The 27,194-nt window shown below is 47.2% G+C and overlaps 1 protein-coding gene across 2 annotated transcripts in view; it reads right to left on the bottom strand.

The window, feature by feature from the left end:
* TSNAX (translin associated factor X) overlaps window positions 1–27,194 on the bottom strand; it is a 447,127-nt gene that overhangs the window by 75,309 nt on the left and 344,624 nt on the right. For both annotated transcript variants that reach the window (XM_063917691.1, XM_063917690.1), the window contains one exon: window positions 9,869–9,981. In XM_063917691.1, the coding sequence (XP_063773761.1) occupies window positions 9,869–9,981 (113 nt within the window). The remainder of the gene's footprint in view (window positions 1–9,868; window positions 9,982–27,194) is intronic.

Here is a 27,194-nt window from a genome sequence, read left to right as displayed (position 1 = left end):
CGTAGTGCATAAAAAAAAGTAGCACCACTGAACAAACATCGGCTACGCTATCAAACAACCACAGGGTTTGTCAGAATATTTCTGAGAACAGTTAAAAGTGTCAGCGCCTTACCTGGGCGTATGACATCGCTAACTGGACCCTGGAGAACTGGAAATATGTGGCATCCGATGTATCACAAAGGGTTTCAGGCCGATTTAAGGTTCGGGTGTGGTGCAGACTCCATGAGGCCATGGACCCCACCAGCAGGCTTGTGGTGGTTCCATAATGGTGTGGGGCATTTTCGTGTAGCATGGGTTGGGTCCGGTTGTACGCCTGAACACGTCATTGACCAGTAAGCGCTACATTGCAGTGCTTGGTGACCATTTGCAGCCCTTCATGTACCCCCACAATAATGGAATATTCCAGCAAGGTAATGTGCAGTCAATGGCCACAAGTTGTCCAGAATTGGTCAGAAAAGCATTCTTGGGAGTTATGACGAATAGTGCTACCACCATGTATGCCCAACATGTTACAGATCAAGCTTTTATGGGACATCGTGGAGAGGTCCATTGGCACCTAAGATCCTGCACCTACAAATTTTGGGGAGCCGTGGGAAGCTATGCAGATGGCATGGGTCAACATCTCTCCAGAGGTATTCCATTCACTTGTGGAATTGATGCACTTCACCTGATTAGAAAGGGTCCTACATGATAGTATAATAATATTCTTTAACTTCTTTGTACACTTCTGACAGTTTAAACACTCTCTGCCTTAGGCCCAATACATTTTTCTCTTTAGAAATCATTATTGTTATTGTTGGCAATAACATACAGTGCATCTGGAAAGTATTCACAGCGCTTCACTTTTTCCACATTTTGTTATGTTACAGCCTTATTCCAAAATGGAATAAATGCATTTTTCCCCTCAAAATTCTACACACAATGGTGGTCATTCCGAGTTGTTCGCTCGGTAATTTTCTTCGCATCGCAGCGATTTTCCGCTAATTGCGCATGCGCAATGTTCGCACTGCGACTGCGCCAAGTAAATTTGCTATGCAGTTAGGAATTTTACTCACGGCATTACGAGGTTTTTTCTTCGTTCTGGTGATCGTAATGTGATTGACAGGAAGTGGGTGTTTCTGGGCGGAAACTGGCCGTTTTATGGGTGTGTGTGAAAAAACGCTGCTGTTTCTGGGAAAAACGCGGGAGTGTTTGAAGAAACGGGGGAGTGTCTGGGCGAACGCTGGGAGTGTTTGTGACGTCAAACCAGGAACGAAACTGACTGAACTGATCGCAGTTGCCGAGTAAGTCTGGAGCTACTCAGAAACTGCTAAGAAGTGTCTATTCGCAATTCTGCTAATCTTTCGTTCGCAATTTTACTATGCTAAGATTCACTCCCAGTAGGCGGCGGCTTAGCGTGTGCAAAGCTGCTAAAAGCAGCTTGCGAGCGAACAACTCGGAATGAGGGCCAATATCCCATAATGATGTGAAAATAGGATTTTAATACCTTTTCTCCTAGTCTGTAGAGGATGCTGGGGACTCCAAAAGGACCATGGGGTATAGACAGGATCCGCAGGAGCTTGGGCACACTAAAAAGACTTTGACTGGGTGTGAACTGGCTCCTCCCTCTATGCCCCTCCCCCAGACCTCAGTTATAGGAACTGTGCCCAGGAGAGACGGACATTTCGAGGAAAGGATTTTTGTTAAACTAATGGTGAGAAACATACCAGCCCACACCACAAACATACCGTACAACTGGAGTAGCATGAAACCAGATAACTGTATGAACTAACAACAGCAACAAGCTGAACATAACTGATACACAAACCACGTGTAACCGAAAATAACCAGTATCAACCTAACTGCAAGGAACAGTCCGCACTGGGATGGGCGCCCAGCACCCTCTACGGACTAGGAGAAAAGGATTTACCGGTAGGTATTAAAATCCTATTTTCTCTTACGTCCTAGAGGATGCTGGGGACTCCAAAAGGACCATGGGGTCTATACCAAAGCTCCAGACCGGGCGGGAGAGTGCGGACGACTCTGCAGCACCGATTGAGCAAACATGAGGTCCTCATCAGCCAGGGTATCAAACTTGTAGAACTTAGCAAAGGTGTTTAAATCCGACCACGTAGCTGCTCGGCAAAGTTGAAGTGCCGAGACCCCCTCGGGCAGCCGCCCAAGATGAGCCCACTTTCCTGGTAGAATGGGCCTTTACTGACTTCGGCAACGGTAGCCCAACTGAAGAACGAGCTTGCTGAATCGTAGTACAAATCCAGCGTGCAATAGTCTGCTTAGAAGCAGGATTTCCAATCTTGTTGGAAGCATACAGGACAAACAGAGCCTCTGTTTTCCTAACAAGAGCCGTTCTGGCGTCATAAATTTTCAAAGCCCTTACAACATCAAGAGATTTTGGGACCGCCACAGCATCCGTAGCCACAGGCACCACAATAGGTTGGTTAATGTGAAACGAAGAAACCACCTTCGGCAGGAATTGTTGACGAGCCCTCAATTCCGCTCTATCCGAATGGAAAATCAAATATGGGCTCTTGTGAGACAAGGCCGCCAACTCAGACACTCGCCTGGCAGACGCCAGAGCCGAAAGCATGACCACTTTCCAAGTGAGAAACTTTAACTCAACCTTTACGCAAAGGCTCAAACTAGTGAGACATAAGAAACTGCAACACCACTTCCAGATCCCACGGCGCCAAGGGTGGCACAAATGGAGGATGGATATGCAGCACTCCCTTCACGAAAGTCTGAACCTCAGGAAGGACGGCCAATTCCTTTTGAAAGAAAATAGATAAGGCCGAAATCTGCACTTTGATGGAACCCAATTTCAGGCCTGCATCCACGCCTGCCTGCAAAAAATGGAGGAAACGACCCACGTGAAACTCCTCCGCAGGAGCTGCTTTGGATTCACACCACAACACATATTTTCTCCAAATACGGTGATAATGTTTCGCCGTGACCTCCTTCCTAGCCTTAAGGAGAGTGGGGATGACTTCCCCGGGAATACCCTTCCGAGCTAAAATCTGGCGTTCAACTTCCACGCCGTCAAACGCAGCCGCGGTAAGTCCGGAAACAGGCAGGGCCCCTGCAGTAACAGGTTCTCTCTTAGAGGAAGCGGCCAGGGATCTTCCACTAGTAATTCCTGAAGATCCGGATACCAGGCCCTCCGTGGCCAATTTGGAGCGACGAGTATTGCCTGAACCCTTGTTCGTCTTACGATCCTCAGCACCTTTGGAATGAGAGGAAGCGGAGGGAAAATATACACTGACTGAAACACCCACGGAGTTACCAGGGCGTCCACCGCACAGGCTTGGGGGTCCCATGACCTGGAACAATACTTCGGAAGTTTCTTGTTGAGACGAGATGCCATCATGTCTATCAGAGGAGTACCCCAACGCCTTGTCACTTCTACAAATACTTCTTGATGAAGAGCCCACTCTCCTGGATGGAGATCGTGTCTGCTGAGAAAGTCTGCTTCCCAGTTGTCCACGCCCGGGAGGAAGACTGCCGACAGCGCGCTCACGTGCTGTTCCGCCCAGCAGAGAATTCTTGTGGCTTCAGCCATTGCCGCCCTGCTCCTTGTTCCACCTTGGCGGTTTACATACGCCACCGCTGTGATGTTGTCTGACTGGATCAGGACAGGGAGACCCTGAAGAAAACTCTTCGCTTGTAGGAGGCCGTTGTAAATGGCTCTTAACTCGAGAACATTTATGTGGAGAGAAGATTTCTGGCTTGACCATTTTCCCTGGAAACTTCTTCCCTGCGCGACTGCGCCCCAGCCTCGGAGACTTGCATCTGTGGTCAGCAGGACCCAGTCCTGAATTCCAAAGCGGCGTCCCTCTAGGAGGTGAGAGCCTTGCAGCCACCACAGGAGAGAGATCCTGGCCCTGGAAGATAGACTTATTTTCCGGTGCATGTGTAGGTGAGACCCGGACCATTTGTCCAGCAGGTCCCACTGAAACACCCTGGAATGAAACCTGCCAAACGGAATGGCCTCGTAAGCCGCCACCATCTTCCCTAGCACTCGAGTGCATTGATGAATCGACACTCTTGTCGGTCTCAAAAGCTCCTTGACCATGGTCTGTATTTCTAGAGCTTTGCCCTCCGGAAGAAACACTCTCTGAATCTTCGTGTCTAGGATCATGCCCAGGAAGGGCAGCCGAGTTGTCTGAAATAAATGAGACTTTGGCAAATTTAAAATCCAACCATGATGTTGCAGAACCATCAGGGAGAGTTCCACATTCTTTAACAATTGTTCCTTTGACCTAGCCTTTATCAGGAGATCGTCCAAGTACGGGATAATTGTGACCCTTCGCTTGCGAAGGAGTACCATAATTTTTGCCATAACCTTTGTGAAAACCCTTGGGGCCGTGGAAAGCCCAAACGGCAACGTCTGAAATTGGTAATGACAATCCTGCACTGCAAATCTCAGGAAGGCCTGATGCGGAGGATAAATCGGGACGTGTAAGTAGGCATCCTTTATGTCGACTGACGCCATAAAATCCCCCCCTTCTAGGCTGGAGATCACAGCTCGAAGAGATTCCATCTTGAACTTGAAAGTTTTCAAGTATGGATTGAGGGATTTTAGGTTCAGAATCGGTCTGACCGAACCGTCTGGCTTCGGTACGACAAAGAGGTTCGAATAGAACCCTTCCCCCCGTTGGGACGGGGGAACGGGAACAATGACCCTCTGTTGACACAACTTTTGTATCGCAGCACTTACCACTTCTCTTTCTGGAAGAGAAACTGGCAAGGCCGATATGAAAAAGCGGCGGGGGGGGGGCATCTCCTGAAACTCCAGCTTGTACCCTTGGGACACTATGTCTAAGACCCAAGGATCCAGGGCTGATTGAAACCAGACCTGACTGAAGATCCGGAGACGGCCCCCCCACCGGCACGGACTCCCGCAGGGGAGCCCCAGCGTCATGCGGTGGACTTGGTAGAGGCGGGGGAGGACTTTTGGTCCTGGGTGCCTGATCCTGCAGGCGACTTCTTTCCCCTTCCTCTACCCTTTGAAGCGAGGAAGGACGAGCCTTTACCTCGTTTGTATCTATTAGGCCGAAAGGACTGCATCTGTTGATGGGGTCCCTTCTTCTGTTGAGTGGGAACATAAGGAAGAAAAGATAACTTGCCCGCAGTAGCGGTAGACACCAGGTCTGCCAGGCCGTCACCAAACAAGACACTACCTTTTAAGGGGAGAGCTTCCATATTTTTCTTGGAGTCGGCATCAGCATTCCATTGATGGATCCACAGCGCCCTCCTGGCCGAGACCGCCATGGCATTCAAAAGAATATTATCTTTATCAAGGGTATCCATATCAGAAGCTAAATTATCAGCCCATTTAGCAATAGCACTACTCGCCCATACCGACGTCACAGCAGGTCTGAGCAATGCACCAGTATTAACGAAAATGGGCTTCAAAGACGTCTCCAGCTTGCGATCCGCCGGATCCTTGAGAGCAGCAGCGTCAGGAGACGGAAGCGCCACCTTCTTGGACAAACGGGATAGAGCCTTGTCGACATTTGGAGACGACTCCCATTTTTCCTTGTCATCAGAGGGGAAAGGATACGCCATAAAAATTATCTTGGGAATCTGCCACCTCTTGTCCGGCGACTCCCAAGCTTTTTCACAAAGAGCATTCATTTCATGAGAGGGGGGAAACTTTACCTCAGGTTTTTTCCCTTTAAAGAGGCAAATCCTTGTTTCCTGAGCTGCAGGTTCGTCAGAGATATGTAAAACATCTTTAATAGCCACAATCATGTACTGAATACTCTTAACTACCCGTGGGTGCAGAGTAGCCTCATTAAAATCGACATCGGAATCCGAGTCCGTGTCGGCATCTGTATCTACCATCTGGGTAAATGAACGTTTTTGTGACCCTGAGGGGGTCTGCACCTGAGCCAAAGCATCTTCCATGGATTTTCTCCATGTTTGAGTCTGAGAATCAGATTTATCAAGCCTCTTAGACAATAAAGCCACATTAGCATTAAGTGTACTTAACATAGCAACCCAATCAGCAGTCGGCTGTGCCGACAGAGCCATCTTCAGCTCCTTTTCTGCACCCCCAGTAACTTCCTCCGGGGAGGAACACTCAGCCTCAGACATGCCGACACGTAGTACCGATACCCCCACTCACACTGGCCAAATAAAGGGGACAGCCTACAGGGAAGCCTGGAGAGAGAAGCACAGAGGGAGTATGCCAGCTCACACCCCAACGCCCATATACTATACAAGTATAATATATATCAGTAGCGCTGTAAATAATAAGAAAAGCACCAAATTATCTGTGCCCCCCCCCCCGTTTTGCTCCCTTTACTTGTGAGGAGCATGGAGGTCCCGAGCCAGCGTCTCTGCAGCGGCTGTGGAGGGAAGAAAATGGCGCTGGTGAGCTGTGCGGCCAAGCCCCGCCCCTTCCCGGCGCGCTTCAGTCCTGCTCAAATTTGAAATATTTATACTGGCGGGGGTATTATATATGGTGCCCGGGCACCGAATATGCCTTCAGCCAGTCCCAATGGCCTCAGTAACTGCTGCCCAGGGCGCTCCCCCCCAGCGCCCTGCACCCTGTAAGTGCCGTTGGTGATGTGTGTGGGAGCATGGAGCACAGCGCTACCGCTGCGCTGTACCTCGGTTACTGAAGTATTCTGCCGTCTGAAGTCTTCGGTTCGTCTAATACTCACCCGGCTTCTGTCTTTTGGCTTCTGTGAGGGGGGTGACGGCGCGGCTCCGGGAACAAGCAGCTAGGCGAACCAAGTGATCGAACCCTCTGGAGCTAATGGTGTCCAGTAGCCTAAGAAACAGAGCCTTTAACTAAGAAGAAGTAGGTCTGACTTCTCTCCCCTCAGTCCCTCGATGCAGGGAGCCTGTAGCCAGCAGGTCTCCCTGAAAATAAAAAACCTAACAAAAGTCTTTCTAGAGAAACTTTGTAGAGCTTCCCTAGTGTGTGTCCAGTCACTCCTGGGCACAAAGTCTAACTGAGGTCTGGGGTAGGGGCATAGAGGGAGGAGCCAGTTCACACCCAGTAAAAGTCTTTTTAGTGTGCCCAAGCTACTGCGGATCCCATATATACCCCATGGTCCTTTTGGAGTCCCCAGCATCCTCTAGGATGTAAGAGAAAAAAGTTTTGAGATTTTTGCAAATTTATTAAAAATAAATAAACTAAGACATCACATGTACATAAGTATTCACAGCCTTTGCCATGAAGCTCAAAATTGAGCTCAGGTGCATCCTGTTTCCACTGATCATCCTTAAGATGTTCCTACAGCTTAATTGGAGTGCACCTATGGTAAATTCAGTTGATTGGACATTATTTGGAAAGGCACACACTTGTCTATATAAGGTCCCACACTTGACTGTGCATGTCTGAGCACAAACCAAGCATGAAGTCAAAAGGAATTATCTGTAGACCTCCAAGACAGGATTGTCTCTAGGCACAAATCTGGGGAAGGGTACAGAATATATCTGCTGCTTTAAAGGTCCCAATGAGCACAGTTGCCTCTATCATCCGCAAATGGAAAAAGTTCAGAACCACCAGGATTCTTCCTAGAGCTGGCCGGCCGTCTAAACTGAGCGATCGGGGGAGAAGGGCCCTAGTCAGGAAGGTGACAAAGAACCAGATGCTCACTCTGTCAGAGCTACAGCATTCCTCTGTGGAGAGAGGAGAACCTTCCAGAAGGACAACAATCTCTGCAGCTATCCACCAATCAGGCTTGTATGGTAGAGTGGCCAGACGGAAGCCACTCCTTAGTGAAAAGCGCATGGGTGCCCACCTGGAGTTTGCCAAAATGCACCTGAAGGACTCTCAGACCATGAGAAACCAAATTCTCTGGTCTGATGAGACAAATACTCAACTCTTTTGCGTGAATGCCAGGTGTCATGTTTGGAGGAAACCAGACACTGCTCATCACCAGGCCAATACCATCCCTACAGTGAAGCATGGTGGTGGCAGCATCAGGCTGTGGGGATGTTTTACAGTAGCAGGAACTGGGAGACTAGTCAGGATAGAGGGATAGATGAATGCAGCAAAGTACATTAAAAATCCTGGATGAAAACCTGCTACAGAGCGCTCAACCTCAGACTGGGGCGACGGTTCATCTTTCAGCAGGAAAACAACCCTAAGCACAGAGCCAAGATATCAAAGGAGTGGCTTCAAGACAACTTTGTGAATGTCCTTGAGAGGCCCAGCAAGAGTCCAGACTTGAATCCGATTGAACATCTCTGGAGAGATCTGAAAACTTGATGGAGCTTGAGAGGTGCTACAAAGAGGAATGGGCGAAACTGCCCAAAGATAGGTGTGCCAAGCTTGTGGCATCATACTCAAAAAGACTTGAGGCTGTAATTGCTGCCAAAGGTGCATCAACAAAGTATTGAGCAAAGGCTGTGAATACTTATGTACATGTGATTTTTTGTTTTTTATTTTTAATAAATTTGCAAAAATCTCAAGAAAAAAACTTTTTCACTTTGCCATTGTGGGGTATAGTGTGCAGAATTTTCAGGGGAAAAATGAATTTATTCCATTTTGGAATAAGGCTGTAACATAACAAAATGTGAAGCGCTGTGAATACTTCCCGGATGCACTGTATATAGGGGCAGATGTATTAAGCCTGGAGACGTGATAAAGCAATGATAAGTGGAAGGTGATAACGCACCAGCCAATCAGCTCCTGTCAATTTACATATTGGAGCTGATTGGCTGGTGCGTTATCACCTTGTACTTATCACTGCTTTATCACTTCTCCAGGCTTAATACATCTGCCCCATAATATTTAAATATAAATGAATAGGTAGTTTCTTTGATCTGAGAGAAACTAAACAATCACTTAGAAAACAAAAATGTGTCTGAAAGGCGCAGTACTGCAAGGAAGCAGTTAACATCACTTAAACCAGTAGTTCCCAAACTGTGTGATGTTGCACCCTAAGGTGCCGTGGGCTACTTGCAAGGGTGATATTTCTATAAAATGATATGTATATGATAGGCAAAACTAGTGGTGGTGACTGCCAATCATAAAATATGTGAACAAACAGGATGCAGTCCTGTCCACCAAGGAATACATAAGTACAATTTACATAATTTTATATTTTTTCCAAACTTTATCAATAAGAAACTTTTGGCTAGGGGTGCTGTGATAAATTGCTGTTACTCTAGGGAGCCATGATTTAAGAAAGTTTGGAAGCCACTGACATAGTCTGTGTTGCTGCACTGTGTATTATAAAAATAAAAATAAATGAACATACACTATAACCTGCCCCCAGCTAGCCTGCACATTTTATTGAAAACCAGCCATAGGCAGGCCAGTGCAAGGCATTTAAAAAAAACACTGAAAAGTGGTCGCCAAAACAATTATTTACTACAAAACAAACAAAAAAAAAATAATAATAATAATAATAATAATAAAAAAAATCTATCTTGACCCAACGTCAGGCAATAGACATCCATTAAAGCCTTCTCGTGCAGTACCCAGCTTTCTTTGATTAAATTTACTGCTTCACCTTATAATGGAGATTAAGGCTAATTCCAGAAAGTAAGAGTACAGCACCACACATGCAACCCCTTATTTGTGTCAGGTTGAATATCACTGATTTATACTATGAAACAATGCTTTCTATTACCCATTTGGCCAACAATTATATGGGTCAGAAAAGATTAATGGCCTTAAATACTGAGAAAGTCGACTAGCAATATTCTATGTGTAACTGAGGATAGCATGACATGGAGTTTTTGTGATTTTAAAACATAATAAGAATTCCACAACTGACACATGTATTTACATAGAAAAGATTACAAATGTAAAGACATATAAAAGCAGACATTATAACCGTATTTCATGCTAAAGGGGGAAAAAAAATAAGATTACAAATGACATTGAAGGAAAAATACTTACAGTAGATTCCATGTTTTCAAATATTAAGCCTTTGTTTATATCATGAAGGCTTAGAAGAGTTCGATTTTTAATAAAATGTTGAAAGGTGACAGCTTCAACATACTCTTGAAGACCTACCGAAAAAAAAAAGTTCTTTATCGATTAGAAGTTACACATGTTAAAGTATTTCTACAATAGTTGACGTAGTATAAAACACTAGCATTTTATTTTTATTTAGATAGTTAAAAATATTTTAAAACGTGTAAGGGCAGACCAAGACATGCTAAGAACCTACAGTAGGCAAAGAAAAGATAAAAACATAAAAAGAAAAAATAGGATTTTAAATTACCTACCGTGAAATCCTTTTCTTGTAGTCCGTAGAGGATACTGGGGTCCACATTAGTACCATGGGGTATAGATGGGTCCACTAGGAGCCTTGGGCACTTTAAGAAATCAATAGTGTGCACTGGTTCCTCCCACTATGCCCCTCCTACCAGACCCAGTTTAGAAACTGTGCCCGAGGAGACGGACATATCCAGAGTAAGGATATGGCAGAACAGTGGTGAAATTCACAAACAAGAAGAAAGCCATGCTAACCAAACCTGAACAGGAATAGCAACAGCTGAATCAACATTACTTAACAAAGTAACCGTGCAGGAAACATGAAGCACTAGGCGGGCACCAGTATCCTCTACAGACTACGAGAAAAGGATTTAACGGTAGGTAATTAAAATCCTATTTTCTCTTACGTCCTAGAGCAGTGGTGGCTAACGCGTGACTCATGAGACACATGCGGCTCTTTCTTTATTCAAATGTGGCTCCCAACACTCAAAGTCACAAGAGATCTGTAAACCGCTGCACTCCAGCCAGACATGCAGCAGCACTACGTAGACTGAGAACTGATACACATGCGGGAGCTGGCTGGAGTGACACATGGGGGAACTGAAGTGTATTATGTGAATATGGCTTTTCAATATATTTTTTGCGGATCTGGCTTTTTCAATTATTTGATGTAGAAGTGGCTTTTTCATTGTATTTTATGTTGGATCTGGCTTTTTCAATGTATTTTATACCAGGGGCGTGGCCTAGCAGGCAAAGGTCATACCCCATTTTTGCAAGTGCACCTTCGGCTCGAAGTCAGCTCTTTGACGTCTCTGACTGGTTGGCCACCCCTGTCCTAGAGGATACTGGGGTCCACATTAGTACCATGGGGATGTACCAAATCTCCCAAACTGGGTGGGAGAGTGCTGAGGTTCTTGCAGAACTGATTGACCAAACTGAAGGTCCACTGAAGAGGCCAAAGTATCGAACTTGTAGAACTTAGCAAACGTGTTCGACCCTGACCAAGTAGCAAGTAGCTGCTCAGCAAAGCTGAGACACCCCGGGCAGCCACCCAGGAAGAATCCACCTTACGAGTACAGTGGGCCTTAACAAATTTTGGAATCGGCAATTCCGCCGTAGAATAAGCATGCTGGATAGTAAGCCTAATCTAGCGAGAAATCATCTGTTTAGAAGCAGGACACCCAATCTTGTTGGGATCATAAAGGACAAACAGTGCGTCCGATTTCCTGTGATGAGAGGTTCTCTTCACATATATCTTCAAAGCCCGCACAACATCCAATGACTTTGAGGTAATGGAGGTGTCAGTAGCCACTGGCACCACAATAGGTTGGTTGATATGAAAGGCTGACAACCTTCGGAAGAAATTGCTGACTCGTTCTGAGCTCAGCTCTATCCTCATGGAAAATCAAGTAGGGGCTTTTGTGCGACTGTGCCCCCAATTCTGACACATCTTGCAGATGCCAATGCCAACAGTGTAACCACCTTCCAAGTAAGAAACTTTACGTCGAACCAATCCGATTGCAGGAACTGCAGCACCACATTAAGATCCCAAGGTGCCATAGGAGGCACAAAGGGCGGTTGGATGTGCAGAACTTCTTTCAAGAAAGTCTGAACCTCAGGGATAGCAGCCAATTGTTTCTGGAAGAAAATGGACAAAGCCGAAATTTGGACCTTGATGGAACCCAAGCGTAGGCCCACATCCACCCCTGCTTGCAGAAAGAGTAGAAAACGTCCCAGTTGAAACTCCACCGTAGGAAACTTCTTGGATTCACACCAAGACACATTTTTTCCATATCCGATGGTAATTTTTAGACGTTACCCCCTTCCTAGCTTGGATCAGAGTAGGAATAACCATGTTCGGAATGCCCTTCTGAGCTAAGATCTGGCGTTCAACCTCCATGCCGTCAAACGTAGCCGCGGTAAGTCTTGATAAGCGAATGGCCCCTGTTGTAGAAGGTCCTCGCAAAGAGAAAGAGGCCTCGGATCCTCCAGCAGCAATGTCAGAAGATCCGCGTACCAAGCCCTTCTTGGCCAGTCCAGAGCAATGAGGATCGCCTGAACTTTTGTTCTTTTGATTAGTTTGAGAATCCTTGGGATGAGTGGAAGTGGAGGGAACACATACACCGACTGGAACACCCACAGAGTCACCAGGGCGTCTACCGCCACTGCCTTTGGGTCTCGAGACCTTGAACAGTACCTCCGAAGCTTCTTGTTGAGGCGAGAGGCCATCATGTCTATCTGAGGTACCCCCCCATCGGCTTGTTACCTCTGCGAATACCTCTGGGTGGAGGCCCCATTCTCCTGGATGGAGATCGTGTCTACTGAGGAAGTCCACTTCCCAGTTGTCCACTCCCGGAAAGAAGATAGTCGACAGCGCCAGTGCGTGTGTTTCTGTCCAGAGGAGGATTTTAGTTAGCTCTGACATTGCAGCCATGCTCTTCGTTCCGCCCTGCCTGTTTATGTAGGACACTGCTGAGACGTTGTCCGACTGAACCTGAATGGGTTGCTCTTGAAGATGTGCCGCTTGTAGAAGGCCGTTGTATACGGCCCTTAGCTCCAGAACATTTATCGGAAGGACAGCTTCCTGACTTGACCACCTTCCTTGGAAGTTTTCCCCTTGGGTGACTGCTACCCAACCTCGGAGACTTGCATACGTGGTCAGAAGAATCCAATTCTGAATCCCGAACCTGCGTTCCTCGAGAAGGTGAGAAGTTTGCAGCCACCAGAGGAGCGATATTCTGGCTTTCAAATTCGCAGGTGCATGCAAAGATGTGATCCCGACCACTTGTCCAGGAAATCCAGCTGGAAGAATCGTTCATGGAATCTTCCGTACTGTAGAGCCTCGTAGGAGGCTACCATCTTTCCCACAAAGCGAATGCACTGAAGAACCGATACCCGGGCTGGCCGCAGGACATCCCGGACCATGGATTGAATCACCAACGCTTTCTACAGTGGTAGGAACACCTTCTGCACTTCCGTGTCGTGTATCATCCCCAGGAAGGGCAGTCTCCTTGTCGGTTTCAAATGCGACTTTGGAAGGTTCAGTATCCACCCATGATACTGGAGTAGCTGAGTTGAGAGAGCAATACTCTGCAACAGCCGTTCCCTGGAAGACGCCTTTATCAGTAAATCTTCCAGATATGGAATTATGTTCACTCCCTGCTTGCGGAGGAGAAACCTCGTCTCCGCCATGACCTTGGTGAACACCCTTGGTGCTGTGGAGAGGCGAAATGGCAATGTTTGGAACGGATAGTGACAGTCCTGTAGTGCAAACCGTAGATAGGTCTGGTGAGGCAACCAGATCGGAATGTGAAGGTACGCATCCTTGATATCCAGGGATACTAGGAATTCCCCCTCCTCCAGACCTGAGATCATCGCTCTCAGAGACTCCATCTTGAATTGGAAAACACTCAAGTAGGGGTTCAATGACTTCAGGTTCAATATAGGCCTTACCGAACTGTCTGGCTTTCGGTACCACAAACAGGATTGAGTAATAACCCTTGGTTTTTAGGTGAGGTGGAACGGGAACAATAACATTTGTCCGTACCAATTTTTGAATGGCTTCCTGTAGGATAGCACTTTCTGTCAGCGAAACTGGTAAGCCTGATTTGAAGAATCTGTGAGGTGGGAGTTCCTGAAACTCCAGTTTGTAACCCTGGGCAACAATATCTGTCACCCAGGGGTCTAGGCATGATGACGCCCAGACGTGACTGAAATCTTTTAGTCTCGCTCTCACCTGCCATATCTCCAGGCTGGGAGGTCCACTGTCATGCTGAAGATTTGGAGGAAGCAGAACCTGGTGGTGCAGGTTTTGTGGATTTTCCCTTACCTCCTCTAAAGAAGGTGGGGGAGGTTTGGATTTTTTAAATTTTGCGGTCCGAAAGGACTGCAGTGAAGGTGTAGGATAAGATTTCCTAGCCGGTGCTGCTGCGGAGGGAAGAAATGTCGGCTTACACGCAGTCGCCGTGGAAATCCACGCATCCAATGCATCCTCAAATTGTGCCTGATCTGTGAAGGGTAGGTTCACCACACTTTTCCTGGATTCTGCATCCGCAGTCCATTGGCGTAGCCAGAGCCCTCTGCTTGCCGATACTGCCATGGAAGTAGCCCTCACATTAAGCAGGCCAATGTCCTTCATGGCCTCCACCATGAAACCTGCAGAATCCTGTATGTGACGTAAAAACAAGTCAATGTCACTCCTATCCATAGTATCTAAGTCATCTAGTAAAGTGCCTGACCATTTTACTATGGCTTTAGAAATCCATGCACAAGCAACAGTGGGCCTTAAGGCCAGGCATGTAGCCATGTATAGTGATTTGAGCGTAGTCTCAATCTTGCGGTCAGCCGGCTCCTTTAAGGGACAGGTAAAACCATCTTTTTAGACAAACTAGATACAGAAGCGTCTACTATAAGTGGGTTTTCCCACTACATCCTATCCTCTTCAGGGAAAGGGAAAGCAATGAGAATTATTTTAGGTATTTGGAATTTTTTCTCTGGGTTTTCCCAGGATTTTTCAAATAAGGAGTTTAACTCCTTTGAAGCCAGGAAGGTGAGCGAGGATTTCTTATTTACTGTAAAATAAGATCCCTCTTCCGGCTCAGGTACCTTCTCCGTAATATGCAAAACATCCCTAATAGCTTCAATCATGAGCTGCACCCCTTTAGCAAGGGATGCATCTCCCCCCTGCATATTCCCATCACCATCCCCTGTATCAAAGTCGGTATCAGTGTCAGCTTGCACTATCTACGCAAGTGTACACTTTTGCGGGTATGTAGGTGGGCTCTTAGATGAAGTAGTGGGAGATGAAAACTTTAAACTCTCTACAGATTTTCTCAAAAACTGCGTCTCTTTCTCAGTTTGTGACATCCTATTTGAACTCTGGGATATCATTCCCCTTAAAGAATCTACCCATGGGTGTGCGGATTCAGAAGGCTGAGATAGCATATTGCAGCCCTGAGTACATGGAATAGGCTCCTCAGGAGAAGATAAATACTCTGCAGCACTCATTCAGAGTTGTTCGCTCGCTAGCAGTTTTTAGCAGCCGTGCAAATGCTATGCCGCCTCCCACTGGGAGTGTATTTTAGCTTAGCAGAAGTGCGAATGAAAGGATCGCAGAGCAGCTGCAAAGTTTTTTTGTGCAGTTTTAGAGTAGCTCAAAATCTACTCAGCGCTTGCGATGACTTCAGACTGTTCAGTTCCTGTTTGACGTCACAAACACGCCCTGCGTTCGCCCAGCCACGCCTGCATTTTTCCTGGCACACCTGTGTTTTTTCAAACACTCCCTGAAAATGGTCAGTTGACATCCAGAAACGCCCACTTCATGTCAATCACTCTGCGGCCAGCAGTGCGACTGAAAAGCTTTGCTAGACCTTGTGTGAAACTACATCGTTCGTTGTAATAGTACGTCGCGCGTGCGCATTGCGCCTCATACGCATGCGCAGAAGTGCCATTTTTTTTTGCCTCATCGCTGCACAGCGACCGAATGTAGCTAGCGATCAACTTGGAGTCCTTAGACATGGTAATATGGGATATACACACTTACACACACTCAGGAAAATGTCAGACACCGTTTCCCCCAGAGTACCTTCAGAGAGTCACAGAGTATAAGGAGCCAGCCACACAGCGTCCCTGTAGGCAATTATTATGATAAAAGCATGGCGCAGACTAACTACCCTTAATTGGGTAATTAGTACTAGTATCACACTCTCTCCCCCCCCCGCCCCCCCCTGTCTATAACACCCTGGTACCGCAGAGGTATGCTGGAGTTATGTGGAGGAAAGCGCTCCCTGTCAGCGTTCTTTCCTATGTATGTGCAGGGAGAAAATGGCGCCGGTGAGTGCTGGATTTGCTCTGAGAGGAAGCCCCGCCCTTAGCAATGGCGCATGGTTTCCCGCACTAATTGTTTATACTGGCCTGAGGTGTTTGTTGCTAACAGCGGGATTTGCCCCGGTTAGCTGAGTGACCAGTTTAGGGTGAATTGTGCATTCTCAGGACGCACCTCAAAGCACTTACACAAAGTGTTGCTGAGCTTTCCAAAGAGCAGCCTGTCAGAGCTGCGCTCCCACCCTTGTGCCGCCATACCCGCCGGCGACCCGCTAACCGGGACGCCGGCGCTGTACTCATCACTCTTCTTTCTTCTGGCTCTGTTAGGGGGTGGCTGCCGTGCTGCGGAAGTGAGCGGTCGCCTTGTGGGCTTGCGATCAGCACCCTCAGGAGCTCAGTGTCCTGTCAGCGGAGACAGAGAACCATTAACTCTTCTGGAAGTACTCCTCCCCCCCCCCCCCCCCCCCCCCTAAGTCCCACAAAGCAGGGAGGCTGTTGCCAGCAGCCTTCCTGTACCTAACAACTCTTAGATAAAAATAAAACTAGAAAAACTTTAAGGAGCTCCCCTAGCTGTGACCGGCTCCTCCGGGCACATGTTCTGGTAGGTGGGGCATAGAGGAAGGAGCCAACTCACACTGTTAAATTCTTAGGGAGAGATTCAAATGTTTGAAAAGTCAGTTTGGAGTTTGTTTTTTCCTATCTAATAGACAGGAAAAAACAGACAGCCAACCAACTTTTCAAACATTTGAATCTCCCCCATTTAGTGCCAGTGGCTCCCAAAGGACCAGTCTATACCCCATGGTACTAAATTGGACCCCAGCATCCAGTGGCGGAACATGCGAGCGGTGGGCCCGGGTGCGACAAAATGCTTTGGTGAAGCAGAGGGACAGCAGCAGCGCCTCAACCAGTAACAAAGCGCTGCTGCGGCTCCCTCCTCCACCTCCTTCCCCCCCGTGACCGCTGCGCTGCGCTCCTCTCCTGTGTCCTGCGGGCAGCTGTGTGCTGTGGGCAGCGGTTGCCCGCAGCACACAGCGGCATGTAATGAGTCAGTTTGACTCATTACATGCTTTGGGCCCCTGGACAGTGGCGGGCCCCAGTGCAACGCACTGGTTGCACTGGCGGTAGTTCCGCCTCTGCCAGCATCCTCTAGGACGTAAGAGAAAACGGGGTTGACTTAATGACGTCATTACCGATGCATGGGTGGCGCTACATAAACGAGAACACCTAAATGGACAATAGGATCAAAATGTGGATTGCACCACCAGTGTGTAGAATTTAATAAACTACAAAAATGGTCCTGTCACTTTTTACCGTATCTGCTACAGTACTCCTCAGTTAACGCCAAGAACCATGGATTAAAAATGTACTTACATTAAGATGTCTCAAATTTACAACTTCGTAGATTTACCACATTTTTAACACTCATTTATATTTACAACAGTGAAAATCAGAAACACCTGTGCGAAAAATGGGTAGAACAGCTAGTAGTAAATATGCCTCAAAATCTTATTTAAAAAACCCACAAATTAAATTATATCTGTTGTTTTCAAATCTAGAAATTAATTGGGAATTTCTTTTCCAATAGTAGTCCAAATTGAAATGTTAATGCAAAAACATGTCGACGCCTTGATTGACCATGGACATGATGCAATAGATTTCAATTCTATCAGGGTGTTTCATATGCATTTAGCGAACCAGAAACAGCTACTGTAGACAGTGCTGTCAATTTATCCTCATCCTCGCATGTGGCTGCACCAGCCCTCCAGGAAATGAGAGAGAAAATCCTCTAAAAAAGGTTGATCTGTTGAGGCATCTATGATTAATTACTGGTAAGTTGCAATCCTGTGAACAAACCCCACTCCTGACAGTATGCAAAAGACAGGCAGAAGTGTATGGATTATTGGTGAGCACGCACAAAAAACATGTAAATGAACCCTGTAGAAATTATTTTACAATTAGCATAATTAAAATTATTTATCTTAAACCATTGGCACAGAGAAAGGGATTGCAGAAATCGCAGAAATTATATTAGAGACAGAACCCGCTTTCCCAGTGAGAAACATAACTGTCAAATGGATGCTTATGGAAAAATCACATTAGAATGTTCACTCAGGTATGTACATTTCATATAGTCATAACTTTAAATCCTGTCCCAGCATCGCAGAAGCACAAATTAAGGGGGTAATTCTGAGTTGATCGCAGCAGCAAGAAAGTTAGCAATTGGGCAAAACCATGTGCACTGCAGGGGGGGGGCAGATATAACATTTGCAAAGAGAGTTAGATTTGGGTGGGTTATTTTATTTCTGTGCAGGGTAAATACTGGCTGCTTTATTTTTACACTGCAAATTAGATTGCAGATTGAACACACCCCACCCAAATCTAACTCTCTCTGCAAATGTTATATCTGCCACACCTACAGTGCAAATGGTTTTGCCCAACTGCTAAAAAATTTGATGCTGCGATCAACTTGGAATTACCCCCTAAGTTACAAGCCTGCAATGCTTGAATAAGTGGGTGTTTGCAAATGTGTTTGCTTTAACTTGAGCATTGTATTATCTTTATTTTAAGCAACATAGCATCATACTAGAGTCACATATTTTGGTGGAGTATAGCCCTTTTACACCGCCAGCTTTGAACACGGGTTATTGCACATGAGCGCGCATAACCCGTGTTGCTGTGCGGTGTAAAAGGGCCCAGTTTGAATAACTTGGGTCGAGCGACCCGGTATTCAAACTCAGGTAGCAAGCAGGGTTGAATACATGTTCAACCTGGCTTGATGTGCTGTGTAAACGGAAAGCTGGGTCGATGTACCCAGTTTCCCGTTCACTGTATGTGGATGGGCGGTGCTTAGAGATCATGTGATCTCTAAGCGCTGCCCCCACCGCGCCACAGATGACGTCACCAACCCAGCAATATGCGGAGGAGAGGGGCCTAAGGCATGTCGCAACCAGAACCCGCGACTCGACTCAGGCTGTATAAAAGGGGTAGTAGTTATCAGCTATCTTGGCATATTATTTTAGCCTATGTATATAGCGCTAGGAGAACTTTATATCCCACAGGGGCTTTACGAATACTAAATATCACAGCGGTTTAACCAAAGGATCACTACTAACACTAGTCAATCCAACTACTTTATTGGGGTTTTTATAATCCTAAATACTCCAGTGTCAGGGTAAAATATAAACCTCTATCATAATGGTTTACATAGTTCTTCGATACCAACATTTTGTGAATACTCACCTTATTACAAAGAAAAAGCCACTGGAAAGAGAGACAACTAATCCTATATATTCAAGGATTGTACTATATCCTTCTTCGGATAATATATGTGGCAATCCAACTGTACAGATTAAGTGTGAACAAACTATTTAACTACATTCATTTAAAATCCTACAAGGAATAGCATGCACCTAGATTTGAGGGACTCTTCTACCATCATTTGGTACAATCCTTAACATTAGTGTTGTACCTGCAATTTAGCTTCCTATACGTTCTAACAGAGCCACTGTTATCAATATTTAAATCTAGTTTCTATTTTCTACTTTTTAATATTTCACCATTATATGTGATTTGTATGTTGTGGGGATTCCAATATTTTACATTTTGTCTACAAAGGTAAAGTTCTAATTTAATTTCTGGCGAGTAAACTTATTATTATCCTTTATCTATAGGACGCCACAAGAGATCTGCAGCACCCAATTACAGAGTACATAAACATGTAAGCACAACAAGAAATCAGTGAGTTACATTTCAAGACAATTACAGGACGAGTACAGGTTATACAAACATAGCTGCATCAGCAGGTGACACTGAAAATAAGAATTTACTTACCGGTAATTCTATTTCTCGTAGTCCGTAGTGGATGCTGGGAACTCCGTAAGGACCATGGGGAATAGCGGGCTTCGCAGGAGACTGGGCACTCTAAAGAAAAGATTAGGTACTATCTGGTGTGCACTGGCTCCTCCCTCTATGCCCCTCCTCCAGACCTCAGTTAGGGAAACTGTGCCCGGAAGAGCTGACATTACAAGGAAAGGATTTTTGGAATCCAGGGTAAGACTCATACCAGCCACACCAATCACACCGTACAACTTGTGATAACCATACCCAGTTAACAGTATGAACAACAACTGAGCCTCACTCAACGGATGGCTCATAACAATAACCCTTATTTAGCAATAACTATATACACGTATTGCAGAGAGTCCGCACTTGGGACGGGCGCCCAGCATCCACTACGGACTACGAGAAATAGAATTACCGGTGAGTAAATTCTTATTTTCTCTGATGTCCTAGTGGATGCTGGGAACTCCGTAAGGACCATGGGGATTATACCAAAGCCTCCAAACGGGCGGGAGAGTGCGGATGACTCTGCAGCACCGAATGGGCAAATACAAGGTCCTCCTCAGCCAGGGTATCAAACTTGTAAAATTTTGCAAACGTGTTTGAACCCGACCAAGTAGCAGCTCGGCAAAGCTGTAATGCCGAGACCCCTCGGGCAGCCGCCCAAGAAGAACCCACCTTCCTTGTGGAGTGGGCTTTCACTGATTTTGGATGCGGCAATCCTGCCGCAGAATGAGCCTGCTGAATCGTGTTACATATCCAGCGCGCAATAGTTTGCTTTGAAGCAGGAGCACCCAGCTTGTTGGGTGCATGCAGGATAAACAGCGAGTCAGTTTTCCGGACTCCAGCCGTCCTGGCTACATAGATTTTCAAAGCCCTGACTACATCAAGCAACTTGGAAGCCTCCAAGTCCCGAGTAGCCGCAGGCACCACAATAGGTTGGTTCAAATGAAATGCTGATACCACCTTTGGGAGAAATTGGGGATGAGTCCGCAATTCTGCCCTGTCCATATGGAAGATCAGATATGGGCTTTTACATGACAAAGCCGCCAATTCTGACACCCGCCTAGCTGAAGCCAAGGCCACCAGCATGACCACCTTCCACGTGAGATACTTTAGCTCCACGGTCTTAAGTGGCTCAAACCAGTGGGATTTCAGGAAATCCAACACAACGTTAAGATCCCAAGTTGCCACTGGAGGCACAAAAGGGGGCTGAATATGCAGCACTCCTTTAACAAACGTCTGAACCTCAGGCAGTGAAGCCAGTTCTTTTTGAAAGAAAATAGATAGGGCCGAAATCTGGACCTTTATGGACCCCGATTTTAGGCCCATAGTCACCCCTGACTGTAGGAAGTGCAGAAATCGACCCAGCTGGAATTCCTCTGTTGGGGCCTTCCTGGCCTCACACCAAGCCACATATTTCCGCCATATGCGGTGATAATGCTTTGCTGTCACATCCTTCCTAGCTCTAATCAGCGTAGGAATCACTTCATCCGGGATGCCCTTTTCCGTTAGGATCCGGCGTTCAACCGCCATGCCGTCAAACGCAGCCGCGGTAAGTCTTGGAACAGACAGGGCCCCTGTTGCAGCAGGTCCTGTCGGAGAGGCAGAGGCCATGGGTCCTCTGAGATAATTTCTTGTAGTTCTGGGTACCAAGTTCTTCTTGGCCAATCCGGAACGATGAGTATTGTTCTTACTCCTCTCTTTCTTACTATCCTCAGTACCCTGGGTATGAGAGGAAGGGGAGGAAACACATAAACCGACTGGTACACCCACGGTGTCACTAGTGCGTCCACAGCTATCGCCTGAGTGTCCCTTGACCTGGCGCAATATCTTTTTAGCTTTTTGTTGAGGCGGGACGCCATCATGTCCACCTGTGGCAGTTCCCAGCGATTTGCAATCTGTGTGAAGACTTCTTGATGAAGTCCCCACTCTCCCGGGAGGAGGTCGTGCCTGCTGAGGAAGTCTGCTTCCCAGTTGTCCACTCCCGGAATGAACACTGCTGACAGTGCTAGCACGTGATTCTCCGCCCATCGAAGAATCCTTGTGGCTTCTGCCATTGCCATCCTGCTTCTTGTGCCGCCCTGGCGGGCTTACATGGGCGACCGCCGTGATGTTGTCTGACTGAATCAGTACTGGTTGGTTTCGAAGGAGGGGCTCTGCTTGACTCAGGGCGTTGTAAATGGCCCTTAGTTCCAGTATATTTATGTGTAGCGAAGTCTCCAGACTTGACCACTGTCCTTGGAAGTTTCTTCCCTGAGTGACTGCCCCCCCATCCTCGGAGGCTTGCATCCGTGGTCACCAGGACCCAGTCCTGTATGCCGAACCTGCGTTCCTCGAGAAGATGAGCACTCTGCAGCCACCACAGCAGAGACACCCTGACCCTCGGGGACAGGGTGATCAGCCGATGCATCTGAAGATGCGATCCGGACCACTTGTCCAACAGATCCCACTGAAAGATCCTTGCATGGAACCTGCCGAAGGGAATTGCTTCGAATGAAGCCACCATCTTTCCCAGGACTCGCGTACAGTGATGCACCGACACCTGTTTTGGTTTCAGGAGGTCCCTGACCAGAGATGACAATTCCTGGGCCTTCTCCACCGGGAGAAATACCTTCTTCTGTTCTGTGTCCAGAATCATGCCCAGGAAAAGCAGACGCGTCGTAGGAATCAGCTGCGACTTTGGGATATTCAGAATCCAGCAGTGCTGTTGCAACACTTCCTGAGAGAGTGCTACGCTGACCAACAACTGCTCCCTGGACCTCACCTTTATGAGGAGATCGTCCAAGTACGGGATAATTATAACTCCCTTCTTCCGAAGGATTATCATCATTTCGGCCATTACCTTGGTAAATATCCTCGGTGCCGTGGACAGGCCAAACGGCAACGTTTGGAATTGGTAATGACAGTCCTGTACCACAAACCTGAGGTACTCCTGGTGAGGTGGGTAAATGGGGACATGCAAGTAAGCATCCTTGATGTCCAGCGACACCATAAAATCCCCCACTTCCAGGCTTGCAATAACCGCTCTGAGCGATTCCATTTTGAACTTGAATTTCTTTATATAAGTGTTCAAGGATTTTAAATTCAGAATGGGTGTCACCGAACCGTCCGGTTTCGGTGCCACAAACAGTGTGGAATAGTAACCCATTCCTTGTTGAAGGAGGGGGACCCTGATTATCACCTGCTGGAGGTACAGATTGTGAATTGTCGCCAGTACTACCTCCCTTTCCCTGGGGGAAGCTGGCAAGGCTGACTTGAGGTAACGGCGGGGGGGAGTCGCTTCGAACTCCAGCTTGTACCCCTGAGATACAATTTGTACAGCCCAGAGATCCACCTGTGAGCGAGCCCACTGGTTGCTGAAGTTTCTGAGACGCGCCCCCACCGCACCTGGCTCCGCCTGTGGAGCCCCAACGTCATGCGGTGGACTTAGTGGAAGCAGGGGAGGACTTTTGTTCCTGGGAACTGGCTGCATGGTGCAGCTTCTTTCCTCTACCCCTGCCTCTTGCCAGAAAGGATGCACCTCTGACCCGCTTGCCTTTCTGAGACCGAAAGGACTGCATTTGATAATACGGTGCTTTCTTAGGCTGTGAGGAAACCTGAGGCAAAAACGTCGACTTCCCAGCTGTCGCTGTGGATCCGAGGTCCGAGAGACCGTCCCCAAACAATTCCTCACCCTTATAAGGCAAAACCTCCATGTGTTTTTTAGAATCAGCATCTCCTGTCCATTGCATTAATTCTAGAGCCCAGCGGGCAAATGTCCCTCTGGGCATCCCGCATATATAAGACGACATCTTTTATATGTTCTAGGTTTAGCAAAATAGTATCCCTGTCGAGGGAATCAATGTTGTCTGACAGAGTATCAGTCCATGCTGCTGCAGCACTACACATCCAGGCTGAAGCAATAGCAGGTCTCAGTAGAGTACCAGAGTGTGTATACACAGACTTCAGGATAGCTTCCTGCTTTCTATCCGCAGGCTCCTTTAGGGCGGCCGTATCCTGAGACGGCAGGGCCCCCCTTTTAGATAAGCGTGTGAGCGCCTTGTCCACCCTAGGGGATGTTTCCCAACGTAACCTGTCCGTTGGCGGGAAAGGGTACGCCATCAGTAACCTCTTAGAAATCACTAGTTTCTTATCAGGGGAACTCCACGCTTCTTCACACAATTCATTTAATTCATCAGATGGGGGAAAAGTCACTGGCTGTTTTTTCTCCCCAAACATATAAACCCTCTTGGTAGTAACCGGGTTAACGTCAGAAATGTGTAATACATCTTTCATTGCAGTAATCATGCATCGGATGGCCTTTTTAGACTGTAAATGTGTCTCATCATCGTCTACACTGGAGTCGGACTCCGTGTCGACATCTGTGTCAACCATCTGAGATAAAGGGCGTTTATGAGCCCCTGACGGTTTCTGAGTCGCCTGGGCAGGCGCTGGCTGAGACCCCGGCTGTCCCAAGGCTGCAGCGTCATCAAACCTTTTATGTAAGGAGTTGACATTGTCATTTAAGACCTTCCACATATCCATCCAATCAGGTGTCGGCCCCGACGGGGGCGACACCACACTTATCTGCCCTTGCTCTGCCTCCACGTAACCTTCCTCATCAAACATGTCGACACAGCCGTACCGACACACCGCACACACACAGGGAATGCTCAGACTGAGGACAGGACCCCACAAAGTCCTTTGGGGAGACAGAGAGAGAGTATGCCAGCACACACCACAGCGCTATATAACACAGGGATTTTCACTTACAATAAGTGATTTCCCAATAGCTGCCTTATATGACTTATCTGTGCCTAAATTTATGTGCCCCCCCTCTCTTTTTCACCCTTCTTGTACCTGGATACTGCAGGGGAGAGCCTGGGGAGCTGCTTCCAGCGGAGCTGTGAAGGGAAAATGGCGCTGGTGTGCTGAGGAAGAAGGCCCCGCCCCCTCAGCGGCGGGCTTCTGTCCCGCGTTTTGAATGTTAATGGCGTTTTTTTTTTACATATATACAGTACCAGACTGTATATGTATTTTTTAATGCCAAAAGGTATATTAATTGCTGCCCAGGGCGCCCCCCCCCCCCCCCAGCGCCCTGCACCCTATAGTGACCGGAGTGTGTAAGAGTGCTGGGAGCAATGGCGCACAGCTGCGGTGCTGTGCGCTACCTTAAATGAAGACAGGAGTCTTCTGCCGCCGATTTCGTCGTCTTCACTCTTCTGTCTTCTGGCTCTGCAAGGGGGACGGCGGCGCGGCTCCGGGAACGGACGATCGAGGTCAGGTCCTGTGTTCGAACCCTCTGGAGCTAATGGTGTCCAGTAGCCTAAGAAGCACAAGCTAGCTGCAAGCAGGTAGGTTTGCTTCTCTCCCCTCAGTCCCACGTAGCAGTGAGTCTGTTGCCAGCAGAAACTCACTGAAAATAAAAAACCTAATAAATACTTTCTTTTCTAGCAAGCTCAGGAGAGCCCACTAGGAGCACCCAGCTCTGGCCGGGCACAGATTCTAACTGAGGTCTGGAGGAGGGGCATAGAGGGAGGAGCCAGTGCACACCAGATAGTACCTAATCTTTTCTTTAGAGTGCCCAGTCTCCTGCGTAGCCCGCTATTCCCCATGGTCCTTACGGAGTTCCCAGCATCCACTAGGACGTCAGAGAAATAAGTATTAGGATGGCAGAAAACCGAGGGATTTGGTGCCGTCGAAAGGCAGTATGGAATAGAAGATAGTTGAAGTAAGAGAAGGAAAGCACATGGAAGAGGGCCCTGCTCATGAGAGCTTACATTCTAAAGATCTCATGAGAAGGGCCCTCTTTTGTATACTATGGAAGTAGGTAGCACCTCTCCATGACCATTATACTGTATACGATAAGGAAGAAAAAGTCTTCAAAACCTGTGTATTTTTGTTCATAGCATACATTATTTGCCATAATTTTTGATAATGGCACAGCTTGGTCATTACTCATACAGTAATTTACTGGTGACCCGAACAGCGACCTATTTAGCATTTCAGAATCTGTTCTCATGACAGATATTGTTAAATTCATTCTGAACTGTAACTATAGAATTGCCTTCATAATTTCCATATTATATGGTCAAACCCTTGTCTCAGCCTTTTCATTTTGTGCCTTTACTTTGATACCTTGCACTGCATTTGTTGAACTTAGGGGAGTTCCCTTTGCATCTCAAAACCACTAAGAAAAAGGACCACTGGTCCCTAGACAACTTGCTGTTGTGTTGACATACTATTGCAGTAGTCTTGAGAATGACCCTTAGTATGCCGTGCTGACATGCTATTGCAGTGGTCTTGAGAATGACCTTTAGGGGTCAACATGTCGACTGATCTGCAACCATGGTGACTATAAGCTTTTAAATTCTATATTTCTGCAGCAGGGTACATTGGTTTCCACAGAGAAACATCAGGGTGTAGAGTGAATTTTGATCCAGAGGCACCAACAGGCTAAAGCTTTAGGATGTCCCAGGATGCATTGGGACCTCCTCTCTAACCCCACCTCCAGGCATTGAGAGCTCAGTTTCGAGATGCTGCCTGCAGCAGCAGGTCACTTCACAGGAGAGCTGCACTGGGCAGCCCTGAAAAGCTTTTCTGAAAGAAGATTTCTTCACTGGGCTGGCAGTGCTGTATGTCAGGGTGACACTTCAGAACAGCAGCTCCATCACCTCCAAAGCGGCGTCGCATACTCCCGCGGATCAGCTCCTGGGTACTTGCGGCAGAGACGTCCCGGCTTAGGCACAGAGTCGCAGCCTGCTCTCCTGGTTCATGTGGCTGCTACGGGGAGGAGGTAAGAGGGTCCCCCAGACAGGATCCGCTATTAAATCACGTTTCGTCTACGACCTAGGGAGACAGGACGTGGCGCTGGTGTGGACACTGTCACTGGGCAGGGACCCCACTAGACCACCGGGGCATCTGAGTACAGGTCGGGTTAATAACACCCCATTTAATAAGGCTCACAGTACCCGGGTTGGAAGTCAAGCATAGGTGAGGTGGCGCTTGACCTGTAGCCCCTCCCCCGGCCATGGGCGCCATCTCATCACAAATTCCCCGCCCTGGAGCTGCCTCACACTCTCCCTCAGTCCCTAACTGAGACGCTGGGTGCCATCTTCTGAGCATAGCTGCGGCTGGTCTCCGGTACTGCAGGGCAAGGTCTCCCTTGTAATCAGCACTGTGACTTTACAAACACTTGAGTATTCTACATGTGTTTATACAGACAGCGGATACTGACCGCACTGTGATATATATATATATATATATACACATATATATATATAGTCACAATGGGAAAAGTATATATATATATATATATATATATATATACACACACATATACAGTATATATACACATACA

The sequence above is a fragment of the Pseudophryne corroboree genome, chromosome 4 (genome assembly GCF_028390025.1).
Source record: "Pseudophryne corroboree isolate aPseCor3 chromosome 4, aPseCor3.hap2, whole genome shotgun sequence".
Lineage (NCBI taxonomy): Eukaryota > Metazoa > Chordata > Amphibia > Anura > Myobatrachidae > Pseudophryne > Pseudophryne corroboree.
Note: the sequence above shows the minus strand (reverse complement) of the source record. Positions and strands in the feature narration are given on the sequence as shown.